Source organism: Sitophilus oryzae, unplaced genomic scaffold (genome assembly GCF_002938485.1).
Source record: "Sitophilus oryzae breed Bouriz unplaced genomic scaffold, Soryzae_2.0 scaffold_302_pilon_pilon, whole genome shotgun sequence".
Classification (NCBI taxonomy): domain Eukaryota; kingdom Metazoa; phylum Arthropoda; class Insecta; order Coleoptera; family Curculionidae; genus Sitophilus; species Sitophilus oryzae.
The window spans coordinates 2,677,459-2,693,494 of record NW_022146866.1 but is presented as its reverse complement, the minus strand read 5'-3'; the positions used below and the strand labels follow the sequence as shown (position 1 = coordinate 2,693,494).

General features: G+C 34.4%; 1 protein-coding gene across 3 annotated transcripts in view; it reads right to left on the bottom strand.

Annotated features, from left to right (window-relative positions):
- LOC115884560 (aquaporin AQPAe.a) overlaps window positions 1-16,036 on the bottom strand; it is a 167,253-nt gene that overhangs the window by 75,291 nt on the left and 75,926 nt on the right. Inside the window, exon 2 of one of the 3 annotated variants that reach the window (XM_030903179.1) lies at window positions 14,614-14,795. The exons of the other annotated variants lie outside the window; for them this stretch is intronic. Within the exon in view, the coding sequence (XP_030759039.1) occupies window positions 14,614-14,795 (182 nt within the window). The remainder of the gene's footprint in view (window positions 1-14,613; window positions 14,796-16,036) is intronic. 3 annotated transcript variants of the gene reach the window in all.

The following is a 16,036-nucleotide window of genomic DNA, read 5'->3' as shown; positions in this document are numbered from 1 at the left end:
ACTAACGTACATCTTCCATACAGAGTCGGCAGCAGAATGTATAATGTAGAATATCTCGGAGGGGAGTTAATCACCGCGACCTTACAGATCTATTGTGTGTTCCCCTTCTTTGAGTTATAACGAGTTATAACTCATCATACAGTCTCAGGGTTTTAACAAAAGCTAGTATCTAAGACGACTCCACATAGAAGCCAGCTCTCAATCCTCAACATCAGCCGTACCAAAGTTCATTGCACGAACGGCGTCCTCTCGGCGCACTCAGTGATAAGGTGTTCTGATGTTTCCCCATTTTCCCCACAGAATCTGCATTCGTCGTTTTTTCTCAGCTTCAGCCTACTGAGGTGTTCGTTGAGGAGACAGTGTCCTGTTAGAAACCCCATGACAATCCAAAGATTGTTTTTACTTAAATCAAAGAAAATCTTTGATTTTTCTCGATGGTAAGTTCTGAGGAACTTTTTCGAGTGACTTGGGCCGTTGGAGAATACCCATTCCAGGTTACAGATGGAATCCTCCAGATTCTTCAGTTCTGCTTACTGTTGGTTCCCGCTTAGAAAACAGAACGTTTCGCTCCGTTTCTAGCTAAGTAGATCATTTGCTTTTTCATTGCCTTCTCTCCCTTGGTGAACAGGCACCTAGAGTAGGAGGACTTTATTTTCTTTGCTTAATTTGTTGAGCTTCTCTAGGCATTCTTTGACCAACTTCGAATTGATGGTTACTGAGTTGAACGCGTTTAGTACTGCTTGACTATCGGATAAGATGGCTATTTCCTGTTTTCGATAGTTCCTATCTAAGATAAATTGCACGCATCATTCTATAGCGTAAATTTCTGCCTGAAGAATGCTGGGGTAGGTGCCCATTGATTCGAAGTATTTAGTTTTCGGCACAAATACTCCGAAACAAAATCGAAGAGGATATCATCGAGAAACAGTCAGAAGAACAGGTGGGTTTTCAAGCTGGACGATCGACTGTGGATAATGCCTTTACCCTCAAAATCACTCTGAAGAAAAGAGTACAGCGTAGCAGAGAGACCCTTGTTGCTTTCATAGATTTGGAAAGAGCTTACAATAGCTTACAAAGCTTACACCTATCTTAAGACTACGGAAGGAGATGGAAAAGTTAGAGATCAATCCAATGTTGATTCGAGTTAGACAGACCTATCATAAAAATAACTCTGCAAGAATTAAGGTGCTAGCTTTAATTCTCATTTGTTGAAATTACTGTATCTATAGAGTGGAGTGATTTAAGCCTTTATGGGATCCAAACCTCGGAATTCATTTCCTGTGAATATAAATGTAAACGAATTTTTATAAAACTTTTTGTATTGTATTTGTTAATAAGATACATTACAAAGTTTACCCATTTAAATTCGTTGCTTTCACTTTAGTATTTAAATAAACACACATATAGGAAAAGCTCTGTATCAGGATTCCTATTTGAGATTTCCACTTCAAACCTTTTACAAAATATATGTTTAATGGTAGTTCACATTTCAATAATATTTTTATAGATATAGAGGACGAGTCAAAAAAATACCTTAATAAAAAATAGTGGTTCTAAAAATAGCTTAATAATAAAATCTTGGTAAATAATACCATAGAGTATACTCAGTGGTTTTTGAATTATCACCACGTCTATGAGGACGTCAATCTAGACGTCCAGGAACCTTCCTATGAGAACTTCTAATCGAGACAATCGACTTGAGACCAGATCCACGCGGAAACCCTAAAGCTAATCGCCGATGCAGATGATAGGGGCCTTAAGATTCTTACAGAATTGTTTAATTCGATATACGAGGCCGGCAAGATACCCACTGATTGGCTAAAATCCACTTTTATCCCATTACCTAAAAAACCAAACGCTTCTCAATGTGATGACCACTGGTTCATCAGCCTAATGTCGCATGTCCTCAAAGTATTCCTCCGCATGATTCACACCCGTATATACAACAGATGCGAAGGACAAATTGGCGATACACAATTTGGATTTAGGAATGGAGTTGGCACGCGCGAGGCTCTTTTTACACTAAACGTTATTACACAGCGATGCAGGGACATGAACGTCGATATATATCTATATATCTATGTATCAGCCTGCTTTATAGATTATAGGCATTTGACTGTGTGTTGCATCGAAAACTTGCCGAGAATCTTTATTCATTATCACCTAGTTATACTGGAACCAGACTGCAGAGATCAGGGCGGATGGCGAAACATCTGATGAAGTAGCAATTAGGAAGGGCGTCAGGTAGGGGTGTGTATCTCCACTCCTTTTCAACATCTACTCCGAGGCGGTATTCCGTGAGGAACTAAAGAGCATTGAGAATGGGTATCAAAATCAATGGTACCCTGATCAACAATATTCGCTTCGCCGATGATACGGTTGTACTGGCTGGCAACATTCTACACCTTCAGAACATGACGGACTGCATCGTTGAACATAGCATGCAGTACGAATTACACATTAATGTTAACAAAACTAAACTTGTTGTATTTTTCAAAACACCGGGAAAGACTGTCCTCAGAATTAACAAGGTAGTAGAACAAGTATCGTTCATAAAGTATCTAGGAGCCCTCGTTAACGACGCTTGCGACCCCAAAACTGAAATTTATCTAAGATCGAACAGGCCAGACGTACTTTTGCTTCCATGAAAACCCTCTTCTCCAGTCGAGATCTAGGCCTCGAACTGCGCATACGTATGCATCATGAGGGGTGATCGATACGAGGTGTTCAAACTGGTCATCGAAGGCAAAATTGAGGGCAGGAGATCAGTGGGAAGAAGGCAAAACTCCTGGCTTAAGGATCTGCGTAGTTGGTTCGGAAGAACATCAATTGAAATTTTCAGAGGTACGGTTTCACGCACCATCATAGCCAGTTGGATCGCCAACCTCCGAAGGGAGACGGCGGCCTAAGAAGAAGATGCGTAAATAAAAAATAGTATACCAATGTTCTTAACAAGAAACAAATATATTGTTTTTATTTAACTTTTTCGAGGGCTGTAACTTCTTCGAAGCCATTTTCGCGCATATGTTCATAGGAATTTTTTGGTTCTGTAGAATCGCCCACTGAAGTTAGATACACTATTTTTTGACACCCTGTATATGACCGAGTTGAACACTTGTGAGGTGCTTTCTTCTAATCAATGAAACTGCTTGAAAGTTCCTTTATAATAATTACTTACACCTGTTTATCTCGAGCTGTCTTTAAATAATAAAAATGTTGTTAAAAACCGCAAACACAAAGCGCCATTTACTTGAATTGCTACTTCTCACAAATTCCTTTCTCTTAATGTTACATACTTTGACATACAGGAAGAAACCGATTGTGGATCAAAAAACTAAAGAAATATGGTATTAAATAAATGATACACTTATATTAAAGTAATCTTACAAGGAAGGTATTATATTTTGTCTGAAAGCCATTTCACTTTTATATGCAACAAAAAATAACAGTTGACGCAGAAGAATACAGTTACTTATACTATATGTGGTTCACTGACATCTAATATAAGATTGAAATGAATGATACACATGAAGGTATGACTCCAGGAAGAAATTAGGTAACATTCGTCAGAAATGAAAGTTTATACCAATTTTTAACGTATCAAAAAAATAACAGCAAAATAAAAACAATATTGGTACCAAAAACACTTAAGCTTCATTCAGAACCTCGCAATTAGTGGAATAAATTAGTGGTTTCAATTAGCGTATAAGTGTATTCCTTTAATTTCAATGTAAGTATTCAGAACGTCAAAATTAGTGGTAGACATTTTCCATTAGTAGAAAAAGTTATCAAACTTAACTTTTCCAGTAATTATACTTCAAAATTTGCGAAATGTCATTTTAGCCTTTGATTATCGTCAAGAGAAATTGTGGTTAGAAATCAAAAGTTGATTGTTTTTTAAGATAAAATTAGGCTAATTTTATGTGAATTTTCAGTAAATGACGTCTAGAGAATGACCTCGCCAAAATTATCATCGACTGTTATTCCCCAGTCGTCTTTGACGTCGTTTTCTCAACATAGGGTATAAAGGGTGGTCTGGGGGAACTGTATTCCGGAAATTTCGGCAGCATATTCTGGAGATAAAATCAAAACAGCTAAAACACATGTAGGTGGCGCCACTTACACCTAGAAGTCATATAGACATCAATATCAAATTTCTCATCTCAAAAAACTCCCAGTCACCAATTTTCATTTAAATTAAATTTTCATTTAATTTTCATTTCGAAATAAAAATGAAACTTTTACACCCTGTATCTTCGAAACTAAGCATTTTAGGACATACATTCATACGAACTCTTTTACTTATTTTTATCTGCAGTATATGCTGCCGAATTTTCCGGAATACAGTGCGGACCACCCTGTATATCAATTTATAAGTTATATAGAGAGCAGCCCTTGTATAAAATTCCAGAAAAACTAAGCCAAACATGATCAAATCACGATCATCGCGATTTGTCATAACTTTTTTTCGCAACCAATCATTGTAATGGATTAAACGGCGAACAAAATCGATTAAAACCGACTGAAAGAATTTTCGTAACTGGTCGCCAGAGGCCAGCGATCACGACGATCAGACTCCCAGCATGGGACAATTTAACAGTCCACCGTCTACCTGATTAATAGTCGATTCAACATCAAAATTTGCTCATGTGGGTGATTCTGATATAACTGATAACTTTTTTGGTCATATTTTTAATTCTACAGTATCAGACTGTTTTATATTGTTTGTTCATTTGTTCAGTTGATTTCAACAAATTCCGACCGCAGCGCACTCTACGGCATAAATCAGAAACTGTCAATATATAGTTCACGCCTCCAGCCGTCATGTCATGTCGATCGCATTAAAATAATATTGAAATTGCGGTTTAGTCATAATATTTAAGTAGTTTATTTTTTTGCTAGTGCAGTTATTGAGACTAAACACTCGAGGTTTGGGTTGATTAGTTTGATACTCGAGATTTGTTGAGTTGTGACAATTTTAAATGTTAATAAAATTGCCCAAAAAAATGTTAACGCGTAAAGGCGAGCGTAATTAGGGCGTTGTTGGGTGCAATAACATTCAATAACTCAACTTTCCCGGATATTCAACTCTCCCGAAACAACATTTTTTATAGCTTCATAATATTTCTTACACCGATTTTGATCAATAGCAAAAATGGATTGAAGCAGTTCGACGAAACAAGTGAGTAAACAAAATGCTCGTTACATAATAAAAAAATTCACAGATTTTGCAACATGCGCAACCATCATAGGCGTATTGAAAATACCAGACACAAGTCGGCGGTTGGCAATCACCTGTTTTTTTTACATTTTATATTAATTTGTGACGTCATTTGGAAGAGCTCAATAGAAATATAAAAGAACTAAACCTTGTTTGAAAAGCAATTTGACATTCGTGACGTCAGCACTCCGGCAGTCTATGGTGCGTCCAGACCTGACGAGCCGAGCGCGAGACGAGAGCAAGACAAGAGCGAGACAAGAGCGAGACGAGAGCGAGACATTTTCTATCCATTTTTTTACGCAAACCTGCCACGCGACAAGCCGAGTGGGATCATAGTGAAAGGAAGCCAAACACATATTAAATTGCAATTGAATATAACAAACGATGGCCAAATAATAACGCATACACTAATACATTTTTGTATCTTTAATATGGTATTCGGTCTTTAACATGGTATTCATCGTCGGTTTTCCCCTTTTTGGCTGTTTTCCCCTTTATCCCTTACACGACGTTTTTTACATAATACGTTTTTTAATGTTTTTAGAACAAAATGTTAAATAGAAAAGTTATTGGTAAGGTTAAGAAGCACATTTTAACATTACTATCGAGTATAGAGGGTACTTCAAAAAAGTGTTGCGGATATAACATATTTTCTAATGGGAATACCCTATTTTTTATTTTATTATTGGGTTATACATACGTACAATTCGGTAACTTTTCTTGCATTTTAAGTTAATTTTAAGATACATTTAAAGTTAATTAATTAGTGTATAGTAATTGAATTATGGGTGTGTTTATTTTTTATGAAATGTATTTTTTTTCTATTAAAATAAACATAGCTTTACTTACAAAATCGCTAGCTAGCCATTTTTAAATACAGGGTGTTAATTAAGTAGTATCTGGCCAACTTCCGGAGGTGATTCTTTGAGTGTTTTTAAGGTAAAAAGTTAATTTAAACATGTGTCCGGAAATGCATAATTTTAAAGATACAGGGTGTCAAGATGTTTCCTAATAGACATTTTTTTATTAATATCTCAAAGATCCGTTGGCCCATTTTATTGAAATTTCGCCGTGTTGTGAACTTTGATAAGTTAGCACTAATTAAATGATAATAATTATTATTTACAACAATATTCAAACGGTAAGAACTTATCAACTTATCCCAATAAATATTTGACAACGCCTTGGATTCATTTCTTTTAACGCCTGTTGGCGGTGGAAACCATGCAAGCTTTTTCTTTGTGCTAAGTTGTTAATTAAAAAAATATATCATATAAAAAAATATGGTAATTAGTCTAAATTTATCATTTATGTGATTCAGCTCTTTTTCGTATAATTTGCCCTTACGGAAATAGTTAGATTAAAATAGCCAAACTGTACCTAACAACCCATGCCTTGACATATTTTCAATAAATATCGCTTTCTTTATCCGCCGGTCCAGATTTGAACGGCCTAGCCCTGTTTGCTCATCAATGCAGGCTCTATCGACTTAAGTACGTGTTGACAGGCAGGTTATTGAATCCATGTTGCTTCTAGCATGTCGTTTTTTCAAAGATGGGTCCCATATAAACGCGGCCAGAAGTATTTTCAATACTAAAATTAAATAGACATACATATACTATGAGAGGATGAAATATAATTTGTGTGCAATATTAATGGTAGGTATACCTTTTTAATCAACTAGTGATTAAATGTTTTATGAACATCTCCTATAATTATAATTATGTACCTTTTAGAATTTAGAATGAGAGGGAGGGGGGTTAATCACTGCGACCTTACAGATCTATCGTGTCCCCCTTTCTTGAGTTATAACTCATCATACAGTCCCAGGGCTTTGACAAAAGCAAGTATCTGGGACGGTTTTATAAAGGGTAGTTCTCCATCTCCAATATCAGTCGTACCAAAGTTCATGGCACAAATGGTTTGGTTTGGTCGTCTTAGCGCACTCAGTAATAAGGTGTACTGGTGTTTCCCCATTTTCCCCACAGAATCTGCATTCGCCGTTTCTTCTTAGTTTCAATCTACTGAGGTATTTATTGAGGAGACAGTGTCCTGTTAAAAATCCCGTGACAATCCGAAGATTGTTCTTACTTAAACCCAGGAAGATCTGTGATTTTTCTTGATCGTAAGCCCTCAGAAACTTCTTCGAGTGTCTTAGACCGTTGCAAGATTCCCATTCCAGGTTGCGGATGGAATCTTCCAAGTTCTTGAGTTCCGCCTTCAGTTGGTTATCACTTGGAAAGCAGAACGGTTCTGGTCCAGTTAGTGGAGTGTTCGCTCCTTTTCTAGCTAGATCATTTGCTTTTTCATTGCCTTCTATCCCTTGGTGAGCAGGCACCCAGAGTAGGAGGACTTTGTTTTCTTTGCCTAATTTATTCAGCTTCTCTATGCATTCTTTGACCAATTTCGAATTGATTGATACTGAGTTGATCGCTTTTAACGCTGCTTGACTATCAGTTAAGGTGGCTATTTCTTGTTTCCGATAGTTCCTATCTCAGATAAGTTGTACGCATCTTTCGATAGCGTAGATTTCTGCCTGTAGGATGCTAGGGTAAGTGCCCATTGGTTCGGAGTATTTAGTTCTCGACCCAAACACTCCGATCCCTGTTCCCGTATTGGTTTTGGAAGCATCGGTATACCAAGTTATGGTATGGTCTTTTAACTGCTGGGCAAACGTTTCTCTCTTCCAATCATTTTTATTATTATAGTGTATTATGTACCTTTAAAATTTTTCGTTATAACCGAAATAGCTCCAATTATGACCCACTAGCAAAACCGGTAATAATAAAACTATGCTCGCTACCGTAGTTGAACTCATCTAATTTTTTTTAACTGGAATAATAAATTATAATGCAAGTTAGACCTTCTGAAGATATCAAAATATTTACCTTTTTATTTTTTTGTTTAGAATTTCCACAAATTATACTTTCTAAAAATTTTAGAATAATTATTTACTAATTTTTTCATTTACTCGCCATTGAAACCCGTGTATTTGTATGTATTCGTTATTTACGATATTCTACGATTACGGTGGCACTACCGGAGAAGAATGCACCAACCCTATATGATATGTGTTGCAAATCTTAACTGCAATTTATACAAAAAATTGATAATATACAACAAGTAAGAAGAAGACAGTACAGGACATAAAAACTCACTTTTCGAATGGAATCACCCATATCCGAATTGAGTTGCGAATAGGTGAACGCATACAAACCTATTCATTAATAAATTCTAACCCAGGTGTGTTTTTTTTCGCAAACTCTGGCCAGAGGGGACAGTACTATATTGGTTGTACCTCGAATTGCCGATTTATTGTTTGAACTTTTTTGTATAGCCTTACGTCATCGATAAATTTTATGAATGCAATTTTAAATTGAGTATTTATAAATAATGGCGTATATTTAGATATCTGTGTCACAGACAATATATTATTTAAAAAAAATAATAATATAGTGACTTAACTCTACTGCGAGTATATTATTGTAAAATACCGTAAGATATGTCAATGACAAAATAATGCAAAAACAATATCTCCATTGGTTTTTATTACATAAGAAACAACTGTTATTTGCCTAATTATCTGTAAATAATGAGGCAAAGATCATAAAATTATATTAAAGATAATTTTCTTTCTAGGTGTGATTTGCAGAGGTACTATTGTGTCGTCAACAAAGGCGTTAAACTTCCAATCGGCTTATTACATTCCTGACGCATACATTTGACTTAGGATTATTACAAATCTGCCACGTTTTCTTCAAACACATAGTATTTTCTCTAATAACTCAAATATCAAAGTGAATAACAGTTTGTAACGTTTTTAGTTCGTTACATGTCTTTTTTATATATAATATATGATGTCTGGCCTATCATCACCGGATTCCCTCTCGTTCAGGCCGGATAGTTTATTTGACGCGTAATTTTTACGTTCCCTAGTCGCCAACCCTGTTATCGTTCGACACAACCCTGTTATTGCTCTGAGGAGGCGCTGTCAACATCGCTTCTGTCAACTGTCTCCGTGCTTAACCTCACTTTGTTTTGACGCTCTGTTTTATCCCAGCTTTTAGAAATGGTGATTATTTAAATCTCGCTGTATAATTTGAATCAGCTGCTATTTCGAAGCAACAGAGTAGAGTTACGGATGTCCCAACTTGTATTTGTGTTTTGCTGGCACGTTGGCGTCCCTTTTCTTTTGTCCTCCAGAATGTCACATGGAAGAAAGGACATGTTGTTTATTATTTATTGAGCCCTCGGAAGTATTTCGAGGTAGGTTTATTTTGTTTATTAGACCTTGTTTGGTTTTAAACAAGAGTTTCATATTTTTAGGGTCCAAGGTACGGACTATTTCCAAGGTACGGACTGTGTCCAAGGTACGGACTGTGTCCAAGATGTCCTGTGGACGAGTGTCCCCAGTAAGAACGATTTTTTCTTACATCTAAATGCCACAGCGTCCATGTAGCTTGAGTCCCATGCTGCTTCACTCCCATTTCTAAGCCTAGTCAGTAGCTACGGCTGTAAGGATTCATGGTGTCCTCAATCTGGCCCCTTTTGTTGTTTTGACCAACAGGATCGCCGACAGACAGTACAGAGATGGTAGACCACCTCACGCTGCTACTGTTTGAAGCAAGGTTACATAAAAGAACAGCTAAGTGTATATTTAAGTTCTAGTTTTACATTTAACATCTAAAACATTTTCAGTCTTAAACAATAACGTACATCTTAAGTAATATCGTACAGACTATGTTCAGTGGTTAGATTGTTAAGAACATTCATGTCGATATAATCTTTAAAATATAATTTAGATCTTAGGTTTCATTGCATTACATCTTGTAATGGTATTACTTTTATAGATATTATTGCACTATTTTAATAGATGGATAATCAAACATAGATTCTAGAATCTACAGGTGTAACATCTTCTATTTAGCATCATATGGAATATATCAAATTAATTAAAGTAATGCTACATTTCATATTTTCTCTTAAACTTTACATGTCCTGTATTTTATCGTAGTTGTTTTCATTGATATTTAGTACGACTCCTACCACCACTTTCTTTGACATATAACTACTATATATTTACTAGAACTCTACAATGTCATGTATCAGCAAAGAACGTCATGAATAAATATAGTCATTAGTTTTAAGTATGACACAACTGTGTTTTCTTTCTCTGTACATGCCTGGCGCCCAATATCTATTTTTTTGTTTATTGTTCTTAATTAGTTTTCTATCCAGTGAAATACCTTATCCACGACTGCTCTCCGATGAAAAGCTGCCGTTCGCAGTGGTAGTTGTTTAAAAAACGCTACAAGTTATTTTTTATACAAGACGATAAAATGGTATTTTATCGTCGACCGAAAAGATTAACTCACCAGTGAATTAATTTCGGGAGACGATAATGCAATTTTATCGTCGCGTATAAAATAATATTTTTTTCTATGGCGAGTGACGTTTTAAAAAATATTCAAAAATTATTATTTAAAGGAATTTATTACGAGTAGAAAAAATATTGTGCTGGGTTGGCGTTGGTTTCTATGTAATTTGACAAATAAATAAAGCTGTCTCTATAGTTGTCAGTTTTGAGTCAATATTTTTTAATTCTCTTTCGTATCGATTGCTGATTGAATTGGAGCCAGAAATGGCTCAAAACGAAATAAGTAAATTACCAACAGATATTCAGGCTGAGGCGACAAACGCCATATCCAAACTACTTCCATTTAAATCCCGAATAACTTATGAAAAGGAGTACAAAAATTTTCAAAAATGGAAGCAATTAAGAAACGTGCGAGAAGAAATGAAGTTTTTAACCTATCCTCGCTGTTAAAGTATCATTTAACCTACCCTTGCGGTTAAAGTACTCTTTTATCTACTATTTTTGATAGATATATGGCAATTTTAACAGTTGCTATGGAATAAAATTAATTTATTTTTGTTTCCTAAAAAATATTTTGATTAAGGGCGGATTTACCCAATTCCTTAATTGCTATTCCTTAATTCTTATTTTTTAGTCTCTAATTTGTAATTCTTAATACACAATTCTTTATCCCTTATTTTTTTAGAGAGAGTTATCCAATGTCTCAATCCTTATTTCTTAATTCTTAAAATTGACACTAGTAGATCAAATCAAATCGTTTTAATTTCGCTGTGTTATTGGTTTTTTATTTGTGCAATGAGGTCCATACAAAAAATTGCAGCACTTTCGGGTTTGTTTATAACCATGGCTTGTTGTGTCGCTACTCTCGTGAATCGCCACCGAGGTCGTAGGCGATTTGGGGTTCGCCCCATGAGTAGAAAGGTCATGGAAGGCAATTTTGGAACTCTAAGGGTACATTTATGTTGGAGCTGCGATAAACGACAAAAGCAGTGAATTATCGTTGCTCAACTGCCAAGCGTGTCTCGACGCGTTGCTACAATATAAACACCTACATATAAATTAATATAATAATATTCTTTGCTTGGCTACTATCGCTGCTCTTATCGTTTATCGCCGCTCCAACATAAACGCACCCTAATACGAGACATGCTTTCCTTGGAATGGGACCACAGAAATGGGACGAACAACAGTTCACAAAATACACAAAAATTTAACATTTCAAAATTTCACACATGCGCATCTACACGTTTTCCTTAATCGCTAATTCGTAATCGCTAAAAAGTTAAAAGTTGGAAACTTTCAAAATAAAGAATTACGAACCATGGTTAAGAATTAAGGATTAAGAAATTATATAACCAAACTAACTGCATAACACGTATTTTATCTTTTTATAATTTAGCGAATAAGAAATAAGAATTAAGGAATAGCAATTAAGGAATTGGGTAAATCCGCCCTAAAAGAAAAATGTAAAAGTGGGCATCACTGTGCCGGTCAAACTTGACGTGATCACGTGACTAAAAGTTTATTTGATATGAACTATAAGAAAAAATCCTCCTTTAAAATGGCAATAAATATTCATGAATATTCAAGCAACATTTCAACAAAATAATCAACATATTGCAAGATTTAAGCAAAAAACTTGAATTTACAAATATTAAAAAACACCTCTAGCTTTACTTATTTCTCTGAGGATATTCTACCTGTGCTCTCTATTAATAAGAAAAATGAACACGGTCATTCCAATTAGTTTGACCCTTGGGCTAAACTGCTCTACACCAAACTGGTTTGCAGTTTAGTTCACATCGTGATTTTTCATTGAACTTTTTCATATATGCCTCCGTTATTACTTCACCTTCCTTTATTATGTATATAAATAAAACGTATATCCAGCACAATATTTCACGGCAATTTATTTATGTACTATGGATAAATGTTATAATAATAATCTCAAACTAACTATAGTAAATATACAAACCTTACTATACAGTATGTCCCCGGATTATCTTTACAAGAGGAAACACTTTTTTATTATTGACATTTTGAGAAAAATGCATTCTTCATAAAAAATTCTACTTGTTCTAAAATGGAAATGGATGTAAATTTCATCTAACTAAATTGCCGTTTATAATTTTCTAAGTTTCTATACCGTTTTAGAGAAAATTAAGAAAAACATGAAAATATAGTTGAAACTTCGGTTTATTATCAATTTGCGAAGTTTGAAACATTCGTCATTATTTTCAGAGCCATATTGGTTTTCACGTATTTCCTGACTTGGTCCATGAGTTGTTTATATCTCTGGTTGTAAACTAACAATAACAAATTTAATAACAAAATATTAAACAATAACAAATGTATTTTAGCCTACCCGCAGTATACCATGAATAAATACGTGCTCTAATAATATGTTCATGGATCTTATAAGCAGGAATTCCACGGGACAAGCGAATGTTGTGACTTGTTTTGCTGCTTTTTGTTCCTTATCTTTTAAGATTCCTCTTTTACACTTCCTCTGCACAGTGAAGCATGAAATTCCTAAAGCCTCCGATGCTCTCTATAAAACACGTGAATATTTTCGATTTAGTTAGAAAATATTAACTCGGTAGTTATCCAATTACATCGTAAACAGCCGACATAGGTAAAAGGGGGTTTCCAGCATCTTTTTCGAGTTTCAAATACTCGATAACTTTTAATATGAGCTGTTGTTCTTTTTCACTAAAACGGGACGGCTGTTTAAACACAAATTAAATCGTAAATAACTAAACAAACATAGAAAATCCCACAAAAATTTACGGGAAACTATCGTAGTCGTTAAAATTTAACGACAACTTTGACAGTAGACGATTCGTTTTGTTCGATTTCGGCGGGTAATACACATATGTTTGCCTTTTTCTATTCGTGCACATTAGACAAGGAAGTACGATCTTACGTAATGAAGGTGATCCCTATGTAAAAAGAAAAAAATAATCGTACGATGTAAGAAATATGATGGACGTTTTTGACACAAAATTTCCATTTCATGTGATAAACATGAATAAGAGAGAGAATAACAATCTGTGACGAAAGACTCAAACTTCGCAAATTGAACAGTATATTATGGTTTTGTGGTTATTATTTATATGGTTTTGTCCTAAAAATTAAAACGCGTTTCTACGGTAATATAACTTCGTTTTCATTATTTAATAGAATGTAAATTGTAATTCATACAATTTTTATTAACGTAATGGTTTTTATTGTTTTAAAACATTAAAGAAGCACAAAATTTATTTATTTTAATGCTACGGAAAGGGTGATAATAGTTACCAGAAAATATCATACTTTAACAACAGCAAAGAATATGACATTAATCAAAATTAATAATAACCATCTACCAAAGAATGAAATCGAATTGATGTTACCATAGAAATGCCTTCTGATTTTTAGGACTTCAACCATATTTTCATATTTCTATTTTTTTCTTAATTTTCTCTAAAATTATATAGAAATTTTTAGGGATTACCGTTAGGTATTAACATTTTAGAACAAGCAAACGTTTTTATGAAGAATGCATTTTTTTCAGAATGTCAACAAGAAAAAAGTTTTTCCTCTTGTAAAGACAATCCGGAGACATACTGTACATTATGTTTAAATATATAAATTTCATCTAACTTATTTTTTGTAAAAGCTGTGCTTAGACGTTTGTGACCATATTTTATGAAAGTAAGTTTCAGTATCAAATAATTATTAATACCATAACTTAGAATTGAAAATCATATACCTGCATCAAGGATACAGTTTTTTTATTTATAAAGCAAACAGCGAGACAAACAGCCATTGGAGTATTTGCAAATATCTTTATCAAAGTAATACCGTATGATCGAAAAAAAACGGTGTCCAGTTGGCTGGAAAATGAACATGGATGACATCTTCCATATAAATTTACATATAAAACGACAGCGATCTTCATTCCATAGCCATCGCTAACGCCATTTTTTCTCGATCATACGGTATAAAAACCTACGCATCTTATTACACTCACCTGAACTAAAGCTGCAACTGTCAAACCGAACGTCAGTGCAATTTGTACTGTAGTAGCTGCGCCGATACAGGAACCACAGCCGACTGCAACCAAGATAAACGTGCCCAAAAATTCGGCTATAAGGGCTTTCCACAAGCCCTTACCCTCCGTTATATCTGATATGCCAACTATGCTATCAGAACCTGAAAAAAAAATTTGAATTAGATATAACATTTATAGCATTATCTCAGAATATGGTTTGGATGCTCATCAACAGACAACTTTAGAGGTACCAGTATCCAGATTATGTTAAGCATTTAAATGTCTTCCAAATGCTTCGTGGGAACTAGCGACTTAAGAAAGGGTGTTAATGTGTCCAGTGTTAATGATCAAAAAAGAAAAGATATGATAAACTAAAATTATAGTGTTTAGAATCATGTATCGTTTTACTAATTGAATAGTAATTCAAAACGAGTTAACTAGCACATATTGGGTACATGGTTTTTATTTTTAGACAAAACATTTGGTAGGTACTTATTACAAATGGAATAGATGTTTAAACATACTACATATGACAAATCCAAGTGCATTCTTGCTTTCTCATTTTTAAGAGCGAAATGAACTGATCTAGATCAATTTGCAATATTTTGAATTACCATTACTTTTGGATGTAATTTTTTAATACAAGATGGTTTTGGTGACTATTGTTGTAACGTCATATTACGCTGCGTTGGATACTCTACGATACTAACCAACGATATTAAAGGAAATATATCTAATACTCAAGTATACAAATAGAAAAAAAATTGTAAAAAGGACCAAGCGGAATTCGTTTAATGAAGCTGGTACCGCTTTGCGACCTTTAACCCTCCTGCCAAGCATTTCCCAAATGTTGAACATGATGGCCATTTTATAGTAGTATATAGTTCACAATAATCACCAAAGCCGCCTTGTCATATTAAAAAATAACTTCAAAAAAAATGATGATGAAAAAAATGTAAATTGTTGGTGGCAAGTTCATTTAGCTGTTAAAAATTAACGAAGGCGTGTATTGCCATGATCCAAAAAAGAAAATGCTCAGGAGACATGGTTCTGACCGTAAAATTATATTTTAGGAAAATTTACACTCGAAGTTATTGCACAGGGTGTTTTAAATTTATGATAAAAAAAAAACAATCCCTCGATTAACCCTGTATAATATGCCAAATACTAAGGTTTATAAAAAACCGAGTTTAGGAATTAAAATTGACATAATACATATAATATACAGCTTGCTAAAAAAATTATGAAAATAGGGCTAAAAATAAAAAAATATAACACTTTAAATTTGACCAAAAAAATTTCTGTGGCGTTTTTTTTTTCATCTGAGTGTATTATATGTATAAGCATATATGTAACTTGGTAACGTAATATCACTTTTGAAATGTTTACACACCTATTAATT